This window comes from Rattus norvegicus, chromosome 1 (assembly GCF_036323735.1).
Source record: "Rattus norvegicus strain BN/NHsdMcwi chromosome 1, GRCr8, whole genome shotgun sequence".
Classification (NCBI taxonomy): Eukaryota; Metazoa; Chordata; class Mammalia; order Rodentia; family Muridae; genus Rattus; species Rattus norvegicus.
The window spans coordinates 256,449,659-256,465,968 of NC_086019.1; the positions used below are offsets into that span (position 1 = coordinate 256,449,659).

Genomic DNA, 16,310 nt, shown 5'->3' on the forward strand with positions numbered 1-16,310 from the left:
ACAAGCATCAGAACTGGACACATAGGCAGGATGCAAGCATCAGAGCTGGACACATAGGCAGGACACAACGCTTGCATGGGATTTTCTGGTACCATAAAAGCTGCTCCGTTTGGGAGGAGGCTTTCAGGTTAGATTCAGCCTGGGTCTTCTTCTGGTCTGGTGTATGAAATGGGTGGTGTCTTCAGCAATAGGGATTTACCTTCAACTTCTAGGAGGCAGCCAGAGGCAGCTGCAGTGAGCTATAGCATTTTGGGAGTTTCTTGGACTCCCCTGACCAACAGCTCATAAGGGGGCTTCTAATGCCTGGTTTTGGGGTTTTTGTGAGATAGTCTATAGCTTTTGGGGGGAAAAAACATTGTCGGCCAAGGTGGGAAAATTTTATTTAGATTATGCGTGTGTGTGTGTGTGTGTGTGTGTACGTGCACACACACATATATAAACATAAACACATATAGACTTAGATATATTATGTGTATAATTTAGGTAAATAGGTAAAAAGATTTCTTATGACTTTTTCAGATGTTCTTACTATACCCTCCTTCCTCTTACGCATTGACCTTTGTCCCACTTCCCACTCCCACCACCACCCCATTTCTCCCATTTCCTCTTCAAATTACATTTACCCTGCTCCCTGCTACTCTCTTCTGTATTGTACTCACCTTCCCCCATGCTCCTTTGCTAGTTTTCTGGCTTCTGCTATTTTTCTGACTCTAGGTTATAGAGTAAAATGTGAAGATTTGAATTAAGAGCTATCGTGAAGGAGAATATGTGATGTTTGTCTTTCTGGGACTGGATTAACTCAATGTAGTCCTTTCTATTTCCATCCATTTGCCTACAGATTTCATGGTTTCATTTTTCTTAACTTCTGCATAGTATTCCATAGTGTGTATGTATCATATTTTCACTATTCACTCCCCAGTTGAAGGACATTCAGAATGGTTCCGTTTCCTAGCTGTGGTTAGAGCAGCAGTAAGCATGGCTGAGCAAGTGTCTGTATTTAGTAGGATCTGTCAGGTAGGTAGCAAGTATCTGCCAGGTCCTTTGGGCATATGCCAAAGAATGGTCTGTTCAGTCGTGTGGGAGATTTACTTTTCCTTTTCGAGGATTCTCCACGCTACTTCCCCTAGGAGCTGTAGCAGTTTGCAGTCTACCCACTCCCCCACTTCCCCTCCAGCATTTGCTGTCACTTATCCCATTGGTCTTTTTGCCATTCTGATTGGGGTAAGATAAAAGTCTCAAGGACTTTTCTGATTTGTAATTTTCCCAATTGCTAGGGAGTGTGAACATTTATTGAACTATTTCTTAGCCATTTGTTTCTTCTTTTGAAAAGTCTCTACTCAGGCCTCGGTTTCAAATGGGTTGTTGGTTGTTGCTCTTTGATTTTGAGTTGTGTGTTCTGGATATTAATCCTGTCAGAGTCAGAGCTGGTAAGGGCTCTCTTCCATTCTGTGTACCTCCTGTTCAGCTCACTGTTTCTTAGCTTTTCAGGAGCTTTTTAGTTTTATGAAATCCTATTTATCAGTTGTTGGCCTTAATTCTTGGGCAAATAGAATTCTACTTAGAAAACCCTTTTCTATACCTTTATCATCTAGGAAACTGTCCAAGTTTTCTGGATTCTAAAGTTTTAAGGCAATCTAGCTCGAGCTGAGATTAGAACTTGTTTGTGGCTTTTCAGAATTTACTTTCTTCCCGGGCTCGTACAGTTAGTCAGGCCCTCGTGGCCTCGTCACCGCTGCTGTGCTGTGCACTTGTTTCGGAGACTTTGAGGGCTCACTGTGTTCGCAGTTGGGAGGGGAATTTAGGAATGTGGTACAGAATCTCAGTAAGGTTGGTTGAATATCTAGCTTGATGTATGTTAGAAGAAAAACATTTAGAATAATATGGAAGTTTAAGTTATAATCCTTTGCAGTCTTGTGTTAAGTGTTGAGGACTGTGGTGTGTGGCATTGTTGATTTTGTGTTTGGTCACCACAACAGTGTCCTGAGAAAATAATGAGAGATATTCTCACCCAGAGCTTTCGTGGTCCTTTTATTCTGTTTTCCATAATTTTAGAAATTATGTCTTCCCTGCATAGATTTTTGCAAACTGTTTTGTTTTCAGTTTCTTTTATTTTTGAGAACTTTGTTTTGTCTTTATTTTGTGAGACAGTGGCTCAGTATATAGTGTTCATTCTTATCTTTTCAGGTGCTAGAATTGCAGACATGTGCTACCATGCCTGGCTTCAACTTCCTTCCTTCTCTCCTTCCCTCCTTCCTTCCTTTCTTCCTTCCCTTCCCTCTTGCATACTTTGTAATAAGTTTTTCTATATTGAAGATTGTGCCATACTTGGATATTTGATGATTAGTTAGCATGCTAGCAGACTGCATTGTTTTACAGAGTAAGAAGCGACAATATGACCAAGAAATTGAGAATCTAGAGAAGCAGCAGAAACAGACAATTGAACGACTAGAACAAGAACACACAAACCGCCTGAGAGACGAAGCTAAGCGCATCAAAGGAGAGCAGGAGAAGGAGCTGTCCAAGTTCCAGAATATGCTAAGAAACCGAAAGAAGGAGGTAAGGGTAGCTATTGTTGTTAACTACCACAGCCGCTTTTTAAAATGCAAATCGCAGACTAAGGAATTAGGGATAATTGTGGGTGACTGAATAGTACTCATTTATTTGTTCCTCTGTTCTGTCTTCCAAACAGTGATAGGCTGGCAGTTAATAAAGTCAGATATTATCCTCATTTTGCTGGCAAGAAATCGGGAATAAAAGAGGTTTCAGTGCCTGTTTTTGAACTAAGTCTTCAAATACAGTCCAAGCTGTATTTCTTTCTGCCATCCCTTCTTATTAATGCGATATTTAGGGCCTTCTTTGGAAATACCTTTTCAAGAGAACTTAACTTCTTTGGTATTTACTGGTAGCAGCCAGAATTATTATTTACAATTTACTTGACATTTGAATTTTTTTATTAGGTTTATTGATTTTTTTTTAAGACATTTTACCAAGCAAAACCTGAATAGCTTGATATTCAAAATAGCACCTCTTACTATACCTTTGGGGAAAAAAAATTATGTGATTATAACAAGGTTTTGACTTTCCCGAGCTGCTTCCGGGTTGTTTTGTAGCTGGTTATCAGCTAGTAAAGAGGTTCCTAGATTAAAATCAAATACATCCAAGCGATTGCCAGTGATGATTTTATGATTTGTTTTACATCTGCAGTGCAGGTGAGGGATTTACATTTTCAGTATATAAACAACCCCAGGGGAAAATAATTACGGTCAGATCTATTAGGGTTGAAAGAAAATATCTCAGCCAAACTAGGAAATACATTTTCACTTTTGTTTCATGTCTCAGTTACCAAGATTTTAGCATCTGACTTACACATTTAATTAAGAGGAAAACTGAACATCATATTATTAACTCCTGAGGATATATTCAGGTAGGACTGAGCATTAACAGCAAGTACCTGATGCTGTCCTTAGGACTGAGCATTAACAGCAAGTACCTGATGCTCTCCTCAGGACTGAGCATTAACAGCAAGTACCTGATGCTCTCCTCAGGGCACATGTACATGCTGCTGTGCAGCTTTATCCGCTGTAGTTAGCATTTCTAAGAGGTTGTTTTATTGTTAGGTTTTATATAGAGTTGCTTCATGATAAAATCTTTGCTAATTTAAAAAAAACCCTGGGTCATTTGAGAGGCTAATATTTGCATCACATTAAATTAAAAGACTTAATTCTAGATGAGTAAGTCTGTAGTTCTGTTACTATTTTGAATTTGGGATGTTCTGTTTGAGATTGTGTTGTGTTTATATTGAATAATCTCATTGTGTATTTTTTCCTTACTGCTAAACTTCTTGCAATTTGGGAGTCTCTCGCTCTGATTGGTGATTTGGTTTCATGAGGAATTATTGTTGGGAACTTTAAGGACACTGTTGAATCAGAATCAGTCTCTTTCTTGGGTGCCGTGGCATGTGGTGATTTGGAGTCTGGGCTCTTTCTCTTGCGAACACGCGCTTGTTTTTCAGAGCTGGGCTCTGGAGCTTCTGCTGCGTGAAACTCACCTTTAGGCTTTTGATAAAGAAGAAGGAATTAAAAAATATGCTCCATTTTAAAATATATGTGGTTTAGTGTAACAAATCATAGTTTACCAAACTTTAAGATTCCTTATGTTACTGATTTTAAAGCTCACCAACTTGGCTTCAGTTTCCACCAAAGAGAATGTTATCTAATCCTACAAAAAGTTGTAAGCGATATGCATTTTGTCATACCATGTATGAATGGTATATTTTATGGAAAAATTGATTTTTCTCTTGTGCCTTTGAAGTCCCACTTGCTTCTTGACCCCTTTCCTACCCTTGCCATGATGTGGAGCATTTAGTACTCTTCCTCTGTATTGTCAAGTCAGTTGTAAATTTGCACCTTATAAATGGCATTAGCTTTTCGTGTGCTTTGAGTCCTAAATGTATGGATAGGTGGGTTTGTAGTTTCTGAGTCTGTCACCGTCCTCTCAGCTGTAAGCACTCTGTCACTGATTAATACGAGGGGACAGTCAGGCAGGGAGTAACCTTGCGTGCTGCTGTCTCTTTCTGCATGGAGATCAAGCATGCTCTCTGTTTCTGTTCTTCCCACCAACTCTCGCTTCTGCTAATGCATGCTGAAAGGAAGCTTTTTAACAGCTTTAACCTTGATCTGTAGCTTTCTGCTCACATACACGGCTTCTGTGGAGAAAGTATCATCTCCCCACCTCCTGCATGCTTATATACTGTAGGTTATAAATGAAGTGGAGAAAGCACCCAAAGAGCTGAGAAAAGAGCTCATGAAGCGCAGGAAAGAGGAGCTTGCACAGAGCCAGCATGCTCAGGTAACAGCAGCCGCTTCATGCTACTAAAACCAGGAAGCAGCCTTTTCTCTTGACTCAGCAAAGAGGATGAAAGAGGAGATTTTAACTGTAATTATTATTTAATGTCAAACTTTTCCCCATCTATCGATACCCGGGATCGTTTTTTAAAGTATGTTTGTTGAATTTATACTTGGTGATCTTTAAATTGCTAATATGAAAGTAAGTGAAATGTTTAAGAAGTTGATTACAGATAAAAGAAATGAATGCATTAGGGTAATGGCTACTGTTTGCTGGTTTTATCATGATGGAAGCGCTTGCTTGTGTGTGTGTGTGTTTGTTTTCATGTACGTGAGTTCACTGCTGCTGTCTTCAGACCCACCAGAAGAGGGCACCAGATCCCATTACAGATGGTGTGAGCCACCATGTGGGTGCTGGGAACTGAACTCAGGACCTCTGGGAGAGCAGTCAGTGCTCTTACCGCTGAGCCATCTCTCCAGCCCAGCTTGTTTTTTAAGTAGTGGTTCCAGTGCTTGCTAGAAGACCTTTAGGAGAGAATTGGAGGGTAATATATAACCCCATGCTTAGAAAAAAAAATGACTATTAGAAAACCATTTAGAATAAAAGTAGTAAATTTTAATATTAAATGATAGATCAAACATTTGCTACTTTTTAAAAAGATCAAGAACATAATCAACTTTAACAACATTTTTAGTATATTTATTTTTGGTTTAAGAATCTTACAGTTAAGTGAACAGTTTTTTGGTTTTTTTTTTTAACAAGAGGGACGAATTAACCAAATAAATGAATATTATAACAGAATTTCCATGTTACCTCAATATATTATTTTAATGTGGTTTTATGTGATAACAAATGATTTTTAAACTTTTGGACTTTATAGGACCCTAGAAAGAAACACATAAGTAACAAAACTCCATCAGGGACCATGGCATGCATAGATTGCTACTAAAGCTTAAATGACTGACTGTGTGCGTGCATGCAGTAAGGATATTTTAAAACTGTTTGCCTGATGTCATTTCAGAGCTGATAATATTTTAATACTATGGAAAAAAAGGGAACTATGATCTTAGAATTTACAATTTTAATAAACTCAGGGCAATATAGCCAATATTTTCCTAGCTATAAGCCATTGAGACACTTTGTCTTGTGGTGTGGGGTGACTAGTTGAGGGACACGGTAACAGACATAGGATTTGCTGTGTACAGAACACTTACTCTGATGCCGCAGTCTCTCACCCTGTCTTAGAGGTGAGGGAAGAAGCCCTGGAAGGTGTTTGGAAGGTGGCATGTTTGGCAATGGTAAAAAAGCATGATTCCCGTCCAGACAACCTCAGCTCCAGGGCAGACAGTGGACCCCCACATAGCACGCAGGCTGCCTACTCTGCCCAGTCCATGTGCTTAGCCATCTGCTTTATTGGGTGTTTTTATGAACAAAGTGAAAAGGGAGCTGGCTACACGGATACTTGTGCTTAGTTTAGATTTCAGGCTAGGTAAGAGCAATGTAGTTTTGCCTGAAAAAGGACAAAGCAGATGGTTTTAGTTCCATAAGTATATCATACGAATACAAATTTATTGTTGAGTGAAATTGAGTGATCCTGTACTTTAATTTTAGTTCACCTTCTTAAATGACTTTACATGTTTTGGGGGCTGGTTTATGTTTTCCTACGAAAGATAAAACAATTGGTATATTCTTTCTGTAAATTTAGTGTTTAGAATGTAGCATTTCAAATGTATTTATTTCTTTGATAAATTTATTAAAATATGAAGCTGGTAATTTTGCAGTCTGTTTTAGATTTTGTTAGAGTTCTTAAGTCATGGCTGTGTAGCCGTGGGGTTGGTACATATTTGACATCTAGTCCACAGGCTTTCACACTGTCTTCAGAGGACCTTTTACTCAAAGGCAAGGGCTGCAGGGCTCAGGGGGCCGCTTCCCTGTGCACGAAAGAGAAGGATTTTTTTCTTTCCTTGTCCCATTCTTCCCCTCCCCCCTTTCTTCTCTCTCTTCTTCTCTCCTTCCCTCCCTTTGTTTCTTTTATTTTCATATTTCACTTGTTTGTGTTTTTTCAGAGGATAACATTGAGAGTTGTTGTAGGCTCACAGGAGCCTAAGCAGGTTCTGTACCCACTCAGGTTGGGTTGCAGGCCTAAGAACACCACTTTTAACCTGACTTATAAGCTGTCTGTCTGTCTGTCTGTCTGTCTACCAATCATTTATCTATGTATCTATGCTTTATCTATTATCTTTTTTTATCTTCTATCTATTATTTATCTCTATCTTCCTGTCTTTCTGTCTTTCAATCAGTCATCTATTCGGACGAGCTTTTAAAAGGGAAGTCTACTGATTTACAAATGGGTAGCACATTAGAGTTCGGAAGCTACTGACTGAGTTCTCATCTTTTTATTCTAGAGATGGGAAATAGGTTCTCCGTTGTTATAGGTCTAAAAGCCAGCATTTGTACAATTATTCTTTCCATTTACACAAAGCCATTCAGATACCTACCTGTATTCTCACCTGGGAGGTGCATTGTATTCTGATCCACAGGGTGTTGCTCAGGTCATGATTCAGTCTTTTCAGTTGTCATCTTGTGCAGTGTTCAACGCCCAAATGCAGGACGTAAGTCCGCGTGCTGTGGGAGGTGCCTTCTCTTACCTGTGCTTTCTTTGACTCACATGTGCCTTTCCTTATTAACTTCATTGACTGAAATGTGGAGCACTGACTGTGCATGCCAGGAATAACAGTAGTAGTCTGGCAGACTTTGTGTTAACAGTGATGTTGGGAGTTCCTATCTGGTTCTCACTGGCACCATCCTCATGGAGGCTGGAGGATGTCTTTCGTCCAGATGCAGAATGTGGGCACAGAAGACTGGCCATCTGCTGCAGGCCAGTGATCCATGGCATCAGTGCAGAGCTGGATGGAGAACGTGGAGGGCTCTGTTTTTCTGCCTTCCCACCACAGATTTTTAACTTGAAATTGTCATGATTTTTAAGAAAAGTAAAGTATCTTCCTGGTAGAATTTTATAAACTTTGCACATGTGAGGAATCGAATGCTGTGCTTAGATCTTTATCTTTGTGTGAAGTGACATTTTGATTATGTATATAATTTAGATGTCTTAATTATGGATATGGTCAGAAAAGCCATGGTAAAAGTAGTGATTTTACTCCTGTGTGTCCATTTATTCAAATTCTCAATAATAATAAATATTGTGGTACTGTTATAATTACTGTAGTTTGAAATTAAGTCTGAAATTTCAAACTGTATTCTTTCTCACAGTTGCCATAGGAAAGGCTAGCCAATATAACGTGCTAATTTTTGTTTGCGATGTTTGGTATGTATAACTGGAGTAGATAGAATACAGCTTGATTTCAGCCATTTCTGTTTTCCTTATTCCCAAATTAGATTTCAGAAGGTAATTGGCAGATATTTTTTAAATCAAGAAATTATGATTTATAATTTCTTTTCTGATCATTACCATTTCTGAGTAAATTTGTTGAGTAAGTGATTAAATTTCATACAAATAATTTAATTTGTCATAATCTTTTTCTGATAGTTTTTAGGTACAAAGCTGTAGTTTTAATACAGTTGGCTAACTGATATAAAATTACTTATGAGATCTTGAGCTTGTACTTTTAAAGGCCATTGACTTCATTGTTAGGCCATTGTTAGAAATGGCTTTGGCTTTCTTAGTGTGGGTTTTTTTGTTTTTGGTTCTTGTTACTTCTACTGATTAAGCCCATATGTATTTTTAAAGACAAATGTTTTAGAATGGGTAATTTCTCTTAGTTCCTGTTTCTAAGAGCAATTTCTAGTTACAAATTGTACTACAAATGTATTTTGAAGTTGATAGGTTTAGTGAATGGGCAGTAGTACTAAATTTGGATACATTTATTTGAAGTAAAGAAGTCTATTAATTTCTGTCTGGGGTCTTTTTAAGGTATTTATTTGGCTTTTAAAAATTTATTAAAAGATTTGTGTAGTGTCTGACCTGCATTATCTGCTCAGTCAGCTGCGAGTCCACCTGGTTCCTTGCTACCTCTGGTCAGGAAGCACTCAAGGCGCTTCAGCACTGCTACCTTGCAGGACTGTCTTGGGGGCAGCATGGGACCTGTTCTGAGGTCCCTGAGCCCTTCGTCCCCAGCTTTGACTTCCCTGTGGTTAGTTTTGAGCCTTCAAAAGTTTGCTGCTTGGGCTGAGAGATGGCTTACTAGTTAGAGCCTTGCTGCTCTAAAAGCATCCGGGCTTTGTTGCCTAGTCCCCAAGTGACAGCTCACAATCACCTGTAACTCCAGATCTAGAGGATCCAAATGTCTCTACTGATCTCCATGGGTCCCAAGCATGCACATTGTGCATGTGTGTACTTGGAGGCCAAACACACATACACGCAAAGTAAATAAACAAAAAAAAGTCTTTGATGTGGCTCTGCCATAAGAGACTAATGATTCAAGGTTATTGGCACTTGGGACCAATAGCTTGGTGCAATTTGAAGGCTTTTTAAAAAAATTTTAATTACATTGTACCTGACACAGGGCCTGGCATGTACTGAGTCAACCTGTACCTAGCACTGCCCAGCATGTACTAAATACCTCAAGAAAGTTCTCTTTGAACTGAACTCCCACCTTGTGTAGTCCTGAGTATAGCAGCATGGCCACCACTGTGCAGGGAAGCCAACACGCACTTATATATAGGGTGGCTTTGCTCACAGTTGACACGCACCTGGTAGCGTGGCCTTTGCTCACCTTTTTGTTTACACGTGTTTATTGCATGGGTCTGTGGGTCTGAGTCTAATGTAAAGTTGACATATATATTAGTTAAGCTGTTGATACAGATATTTTAAAAATCTATCATAAATAGATATAAATCTTAACCAATGATCTCTCACCAATGATAAAAATCTTAACCAGAAGGAACTCCTTACTGTACCTCGAGGTTAGACGTTTACTGAGCAGGTTTGCATGTTGACATCTGCATCAGAGGTTGAAAGAAACAGTATTTTAATACAAACAATTGCTCTAGGAAAAGGAGGAGCTTGAGTAGCTCTGTTGTTTGTTATAGCTGCTTGTAGGCAGCATGCAGATCTCACATCTCTTTAATAAAGTCCAAAAGACTTTATTCTAGACGATTACATAAATAGAAGCTTTTAGGCTGTGAGCTAATTGCGTTTTATAGAGACACTTCACTTGTCTGTCTTCTACTGTGTGTTTAGATTCAGAATAAAACATACATGACACTCCAGATGAACTGGCGGTAATATTTGCAACTCCACATCACTCCCTCACAGCAGCCTGAAATGACCAACTCGAGGCAGTGCCATCGGCTAGCTCTTGGAGGAGCTTTGCCAGCCTGTGCGCCTTGAGGATCAGGCAGGCAGTGATCCAGAGTGACAAAGGATAGCTCTGAAACAGAGCTGGGGCTTGACTGTTTCCTGGATACATGAGAGAAAAGGTTTACAGATTGATTAAGTATTGTTCAGTCCTAAAATGTAAACCTACATTTTTATTTGTGCATCCTCTTCACTAACACCATCTTCTATTGTTGCCAAAGGGGCTCAGGTCCAGACTTATTTTTTTAAAAAACGCATAAATGTGGCAAATGGTAGGCATTCAGTAAGTATATTTAAGTGAATGAGTGAGTCTCAAAATGTTTTGGTAGAATTCCTTTATAAGGAATTCCTTCATAAGGTGTCTCTTAGTCCTACCACTACGTTATGTCTCTCCAATGCATTGATTCTCACTAGGTCTTCAACCCATTCCTTTTAGGCACAGGTTATGGGTGATAAGCACTGTCCTCTTCTGTTAGTGCGGGTGTGGGACTTCTTCCTTGTTTTATTTCTTAGAGAAAAATAGGGTTTGACTGTGGTCTGTGTTTCTTCATTGCTTCTATTCTTAAGGAATTTCTTACTCTTGCCCTAGTTATGCTGCAGTGTAGCAAACATTCAGCTTTAGAAGCTGTCATTTTGATATTTTCCCAAAGCTGTTAATGGAATAGAGCATTTTAATTGAATGGGATGTATATTTTTATTTGTATCATTTTTAATAGTGAATTTAGAATGTTGTACATTTTAGTACTTTCTAGATGAGTGTTGGATAACTAATACATTTGTGTTGACCCTCTATAATATAATTTTGTGATTTTTATTTTAAATCCCACCAGCTTTATGAACTTCACTTAGAATCTTATAAGGAGATATATATATATATATTTCAGTGCCAGAGTACTTGCCTGACATGCACAAGGCCTGGGTCTCCATTATCTGTCTTCAAACGAGAAGAAAGAACCATCACTAACCACTAATATATAGATAACCAAATACATAACTAATACATTGATAATTGAATGCTTAATTCAGTAGCTCTGTATTAACAGATGGTTAACCATGTCTATTAGGAACAAGAATTTGTTCAGAAGCAACAGCAAGAGTTAGACGGCGCTCTGAAAAAGATCATCCAGCAGCAGAAGGCAGAGTTGGCCAATATTGAGAGAGAGTGCTTGAATAACAAGCAGCAGCTCCTGAGAGGTATGTAGGAGCCCACAGGCACACAAGACAGGGCCTCAGCAACACGCAAAGGCTGCACTACTTATGTTGTACGCAAGAAGGCCTCATGAGATACAGTGGAAGTCTCCACAAGTGCATCCTTAAAGCCGACTGGGATGTAGCTCCGTGACAGCAGGTGGACTTAGTGTATGCATGGTGCCCTGGACTTGAGGGCCTGGCTCATCTCGGCACCTCAGACGTGAACTCCCTCCCTCCTTCCTTCCAAACAAACAGACAAAAAGCAACCACCCAACCAAAAACACTTCCTTCTAGATAAGCTAGAAATCTATTTGAATAATTTTATATAGTCACTATGCCTTCTAATTACTGGTGTGTGTGTGTGTGTGTGTGTGTGTGTGTGTGTGTGTGTGTGTGTGTGTGTGTAAAATGAGGAGATGATAGGATGGAATTTTAAGACCTTATTCCTCCTAACAGATTAGTTTTTAAGTTAGAATTTTGGCATTCTTGGTAGAAGATTCTTAGTTTAGGACATTAAAATAAAATAAAAAGTGATAATAAATGCTATTTTATGTTGGTAATATTTTCTTTATACCTTAGAATATCAATTTGTATGTATGTTAGTATATATAAAATACTTTAAATACTAAAATGAAGAGTGTTAGTTAAAAGAACCAAGTGACATTTTGAAAACTACTTCCTTGTAGCCCGAGAAGCTGCAATTTGGGAGCTTGAAGAACGACATTTACAAGAAAAGCACCAGCTGCTTAAACAGCAACTTAAAGATCAGTATTTCATACAGAGACATCAGCTGCTTAAACGCCACGAGAAGGTGAACGAAAGGGAACTTCTTTTGCTTCTTCCCGCGTTTTACTTTAAAATTATTTCATTGCGAAGTTTATTTTCTTAGAGGATGGATTCTTGACTTTATTCCTGTCTTTTACCCTAAATTTCATTGAGTTTTGAGTAATTGATTATGCTTTATTTGGATAACTTTTTTGTTGATTATACAATAGTTTAAAGATCTTATGAATTGTAATCTTCATTGTATATCTCCCTCCCTGATTCCAGTTGTAATTCAAGTATCTTAATAACATGTTATCTTAGTTAGGGTTTTACTGCTGTGAACAGACACCATAACCAAGGCAACTCTTATAACGATCAACATTTAATTGGGGCTGGCTTACAAGTTCAGAGGTTACAGTTCTATCTCTTGTTCCAAAGGTAGCTAGGAGAAGACTGACTTCCAGGTAGCTTGGATGAGGCTCTTAAGAGCCCATGCCCACAGTGACACGCCTCCTCCAACAAGGCCACACCTACTCCAGCAGCCTCCTAATAGTGCTACTCCCTGGCCAAGCATATTCACACCACTACACGTTTTTCCTGAAATTGGGAAAGTTTTATTGTAACACTACTGTCATCCAATAACTTTTCTTATAAATTATTTTTGCCTAGTATTTTGTTGCTCATTATGCAGTGAGGGAGGGTGACAGTAACAAATGCTGTCTTAGAACATGCATGCAGGTTCTGAGAGTTAAGTTATAGTTGCACTGTTTACATCTGCTTAAATCCTTCTCAGGAAACAGAACAAATGCAGCGTTACAATCAACGACTTATTGAAGAATTGAAGAACAGACAGACTCAGGAACGAGCTAGACTGCCCAAGATTCAGAGAAGTGAAGCCAAGACACGAATGGCCATGTTTAAAAAAAGTTTGAGGATTAACTCAACAGCTACACCAGACCAGGACCGTGAAAAAATTAAACAGGTATTTGAACAGATTATTTTCCTTTTGAGGGTTTAGCACATTTGAATGACCTTTAAAAGTACCTCATAATTGGGTTTGGACATTTGGTCTCAGCTTAGGACTGTTACTTTAACTTTCTGGGATGGGCAGGGTACATGCTATGTACCAATTAGTCTTCCCACTCAGGACCGCAGGGGGCAAATCGTGCTCTCTCATGACAGGTCTCAGAGCATGGGGGTGAGATAACTTGAATAGCTTTTGCAGTCAGAAACATGTCTGCCCCGTGATACTTGCCCAGCCACAGATGACCTTCTGCCACTGGAAGTCATTAAGCAGTTAGAACACAGAGGCTTGAAGTCAGAAGGTTGTCCCTCTGCCTTTACCTGTCATACTGGCTGCAGGCTATGTTACAGGGTAGTGTCCCAGCTTCGTGGTCAGTATCTCAGGCTTTGTTAGTTGTCACTCTGGAGTGTGCAGATCATGCTGCTTCCTAACTGAACTGTTTTGTGTGTCTTATTTATAGTTTGCTGCACAGGAAGAAAAGAGACAGAAAAATGAGAGAATGGCTCAGCATCAAAAACACGAGAGTCAGATGCGGGACCTTCAGTTGCAGTGTGAAGCCAACGTCCGAGAGCTGCACCAGCTGCAGGTCAGCTCGGGAGCCCGGCAGCAGGACGTGCAGGGGCTGGGCGCCCATGGGGCTAACTGAGGGCTACTGTGGGGAAGATAACTCAAGTTCCAATATGCTGGTTATGTAAGAGCTAGAATCAAAAGCTTGGACTGCCTGTGTAGACTCACGAGGAGAGCTGTGCAGTGCTGTAGACCCTTGTTTTTATTTCATATGACCAAGATGAATGTCAACGATAGAGCTAAAGTAAAACCTGAGAAATAGTTTTTGAACCTGTCGTTAAATATGCCTTCTAGTATTAGTGATGGCATGTTTAAGATTCTGAATTTATTTTTTCCCATTTAAAAGGATATGGCTGGCTTTTTTGTTTTTGTTTTTGTGAACAAAGTAAACATGTGGAACATGTCTTTGTTCAGTAGTAATGTAGTGGTTTAGACTTAGAGAGGACGGCGTTCAGAGTTCATACTGTGTGCATACATAGTCCATGTAGTGAGTGCCGGCAATGCCTACACTTCCAGAGAGAAGGAGGTCACTTTGATACTCTGTATATTGGTTAATTTACTGGAGTAGAATGAATATAATTAAAAAATTTTTTACCAACTAGAAAGCAAAGGCCTAATGTATTTCTACTTAAGTCCTTTTTATATGTTATAATAACAACTTTATATGATATTTAGTATTTTTGCAAAAAGATATAAAAGTTTCAAAAACAGTGAAGGTATTTATACACTTATAAGATAGACTGTTTCACTACTTTTGGCACATTGTTTTTAAAGGAGAATTTGAACTTCCATAATAGAATGATGTTTAGCAAATAATTTGCTATTTTGAAAGAAAATTATATCTGTTAAAAAGTACTCCCAGCCCTTGGGAGGCAGAGGCAGGCTATACAGAGAAACCCCTTCTCAGGGAGAAAAAACTGCTTCAGTGATCTGAAAAAAATTTAATACCAACTTTATTTTCAGAATGAAAAATGCCACCTGTTGGTTGAACATGAGACTCAGAAACTGAAGGAGTTAGATGAGGAGCACAGCCAAGAGCTCAAGGAGTGGAGAGAGAAGCTGAGGCCCAGGAAGAAGGTAACGTGGAAGCCGTGCTTACACTGCTGTGTGGTCCATGCATTGCTGTCTGTTGCTGGTTTTTTACTTCTCTGTCTGTCTCAGGCTCATGACAGGGATGGATAGAGATGAAAAGGCGGTACACTATCTCCAAGCTCAGGGGCTCATGAACAGTGAGTGCAAGCTGGGGTTATTGTGGAGAGGTAGGTAAACAGGATGCAGGGGAGCAGAGCTTGTGAGCACAGGAGGGGTGCAGAAATCTGTGAGGAGGCTAGAGAGGTAGAAGCTGGGTGAGGTATGGAGCATGAATGAGAACTGAGGCAGGTGGGTGGGCTGGAAGGGAATGGGACCAGTGGAGAAAATTGAACGAGCACAAATATTATCACATGTCGAAAATTACAAGTAGTTCTCCTGGCTGGCAGTACAGGGTCTAGGGCATTAGGGAGGGGACCGCAGAGACCGCAGTCTGCAGGTGTCAGCTGGAGCCACAGGAGCACGGCCCTTGAACTAAATTTAAGATATGAAACAGAAGAATGGCTGGTTTCCCCTTTCCCTCAATTCCCCTTGTTTGTAGGGAACCCCGCTGCTGGCCTGATTGCACTGGCTAACCACTGTGTCTGGCTGTCACTCTGCAGTGCACATCTTTGTGACATGAGCCTTGTAGCCTGGTGTACATCTCAGTGACTCTTTACATGTAAACATGTGCTTAGTTTTCACTATGTGCCCGAGATCTTGTAAAGGTGTCAGACTTTGTTTTAAGCACACTTCAAAGGTGACATAGGTTGTACAGGAGACATCTTTTTTTTTTTAAAGATTTATTCATTTATTATATATAAGTACACTGTAGCTGTCTTCAGATACACCAGAAGAGGGCATTGGGTCTCTTTACAGATGGTTGTGAGCCACCATGTGGTTGCTGGGAATTGAACTCATGACCTCTGGAAGAGCAGTCGGTGCTCTTAACCGCTGAGCCATCTCTCCAGCCCCCAGGAGATATCTTTAAACTTTTAAAAATTAGTATGTACTGAGGGAGGGCATAAAATCACAAAGCCATGTAGGTATGACTTCTCACCGCTTATTCTGTATAATTTTGACACTTAATATTTATTTTAATATTAATTAAATTGAATTTAATTAATTTAGGCTCAATTTTCCCTATTTGTATGAGGACGATACTGTCTCCTCATGAAGGTTATTAAGAAAATTAAGTTCTGGGGATGTGGCTCAGTGGGGTGCTTGCCTGCTATGTGCTCAGTGTTCAGACATGTACTACTTAGTAAGTAGAGGTAAGAGGCTCAGAGGTTCAAGGTCATCCTTAGTTACTCAATGAATTGAAGGTTAGCCTGTGCTTATGACACTAAGTCTTAAAAAGGAGATGGGAAACCAGTTGAAGGAGTGATGTGTATAGCAGAGTCTCAGGACTTGAGGCCACAGGGGTTTATATTGCTACCTCTCTTCTTTGGTGCTATTATTATTACTGTTTTGAGCCAGGGTTTGCTTGTGTCCCATGCTGGCCTCAGACATTCAGTTCTCCTGCCTTAGGCT

The 16,310-nt window shown here is 39.6% G+C and overlaps 1 protein-coding gene across 2 annotated transcripts in view; it reads left to right on the forward strand.

The window, feature by feature from the left end:
- Positions 1-16,310, forward strand: part of Slk (STE20-like kinase) — a 55,930-nt gene that overhangs the window by 34,646 nt on the left and 4,974 nt on the right. Inside the window, exons 12-18 of one of the 2 annotated variants that reach the window (XM_006231558.5) lie at positions 2,377-2,556; positions 4,756-4,848; positions 11,227-11,356; positions 12,040-12,164; positions 12,912-13,100; positions 13,603-13,728; positions 14,673-14,786. In XM_006231558.5, coding sequence (XP_006231620.1) covers positions 2,377-2,556; positions 4,756-4,848; positions 11,227-11,356; positions 12,040-12,164; positions 12,912-13,100; positions 13,603-13,728; positions 14,673-14,786 — 957 coding nt within the window. 2 annotated transcript variants of the gene reach the window in all.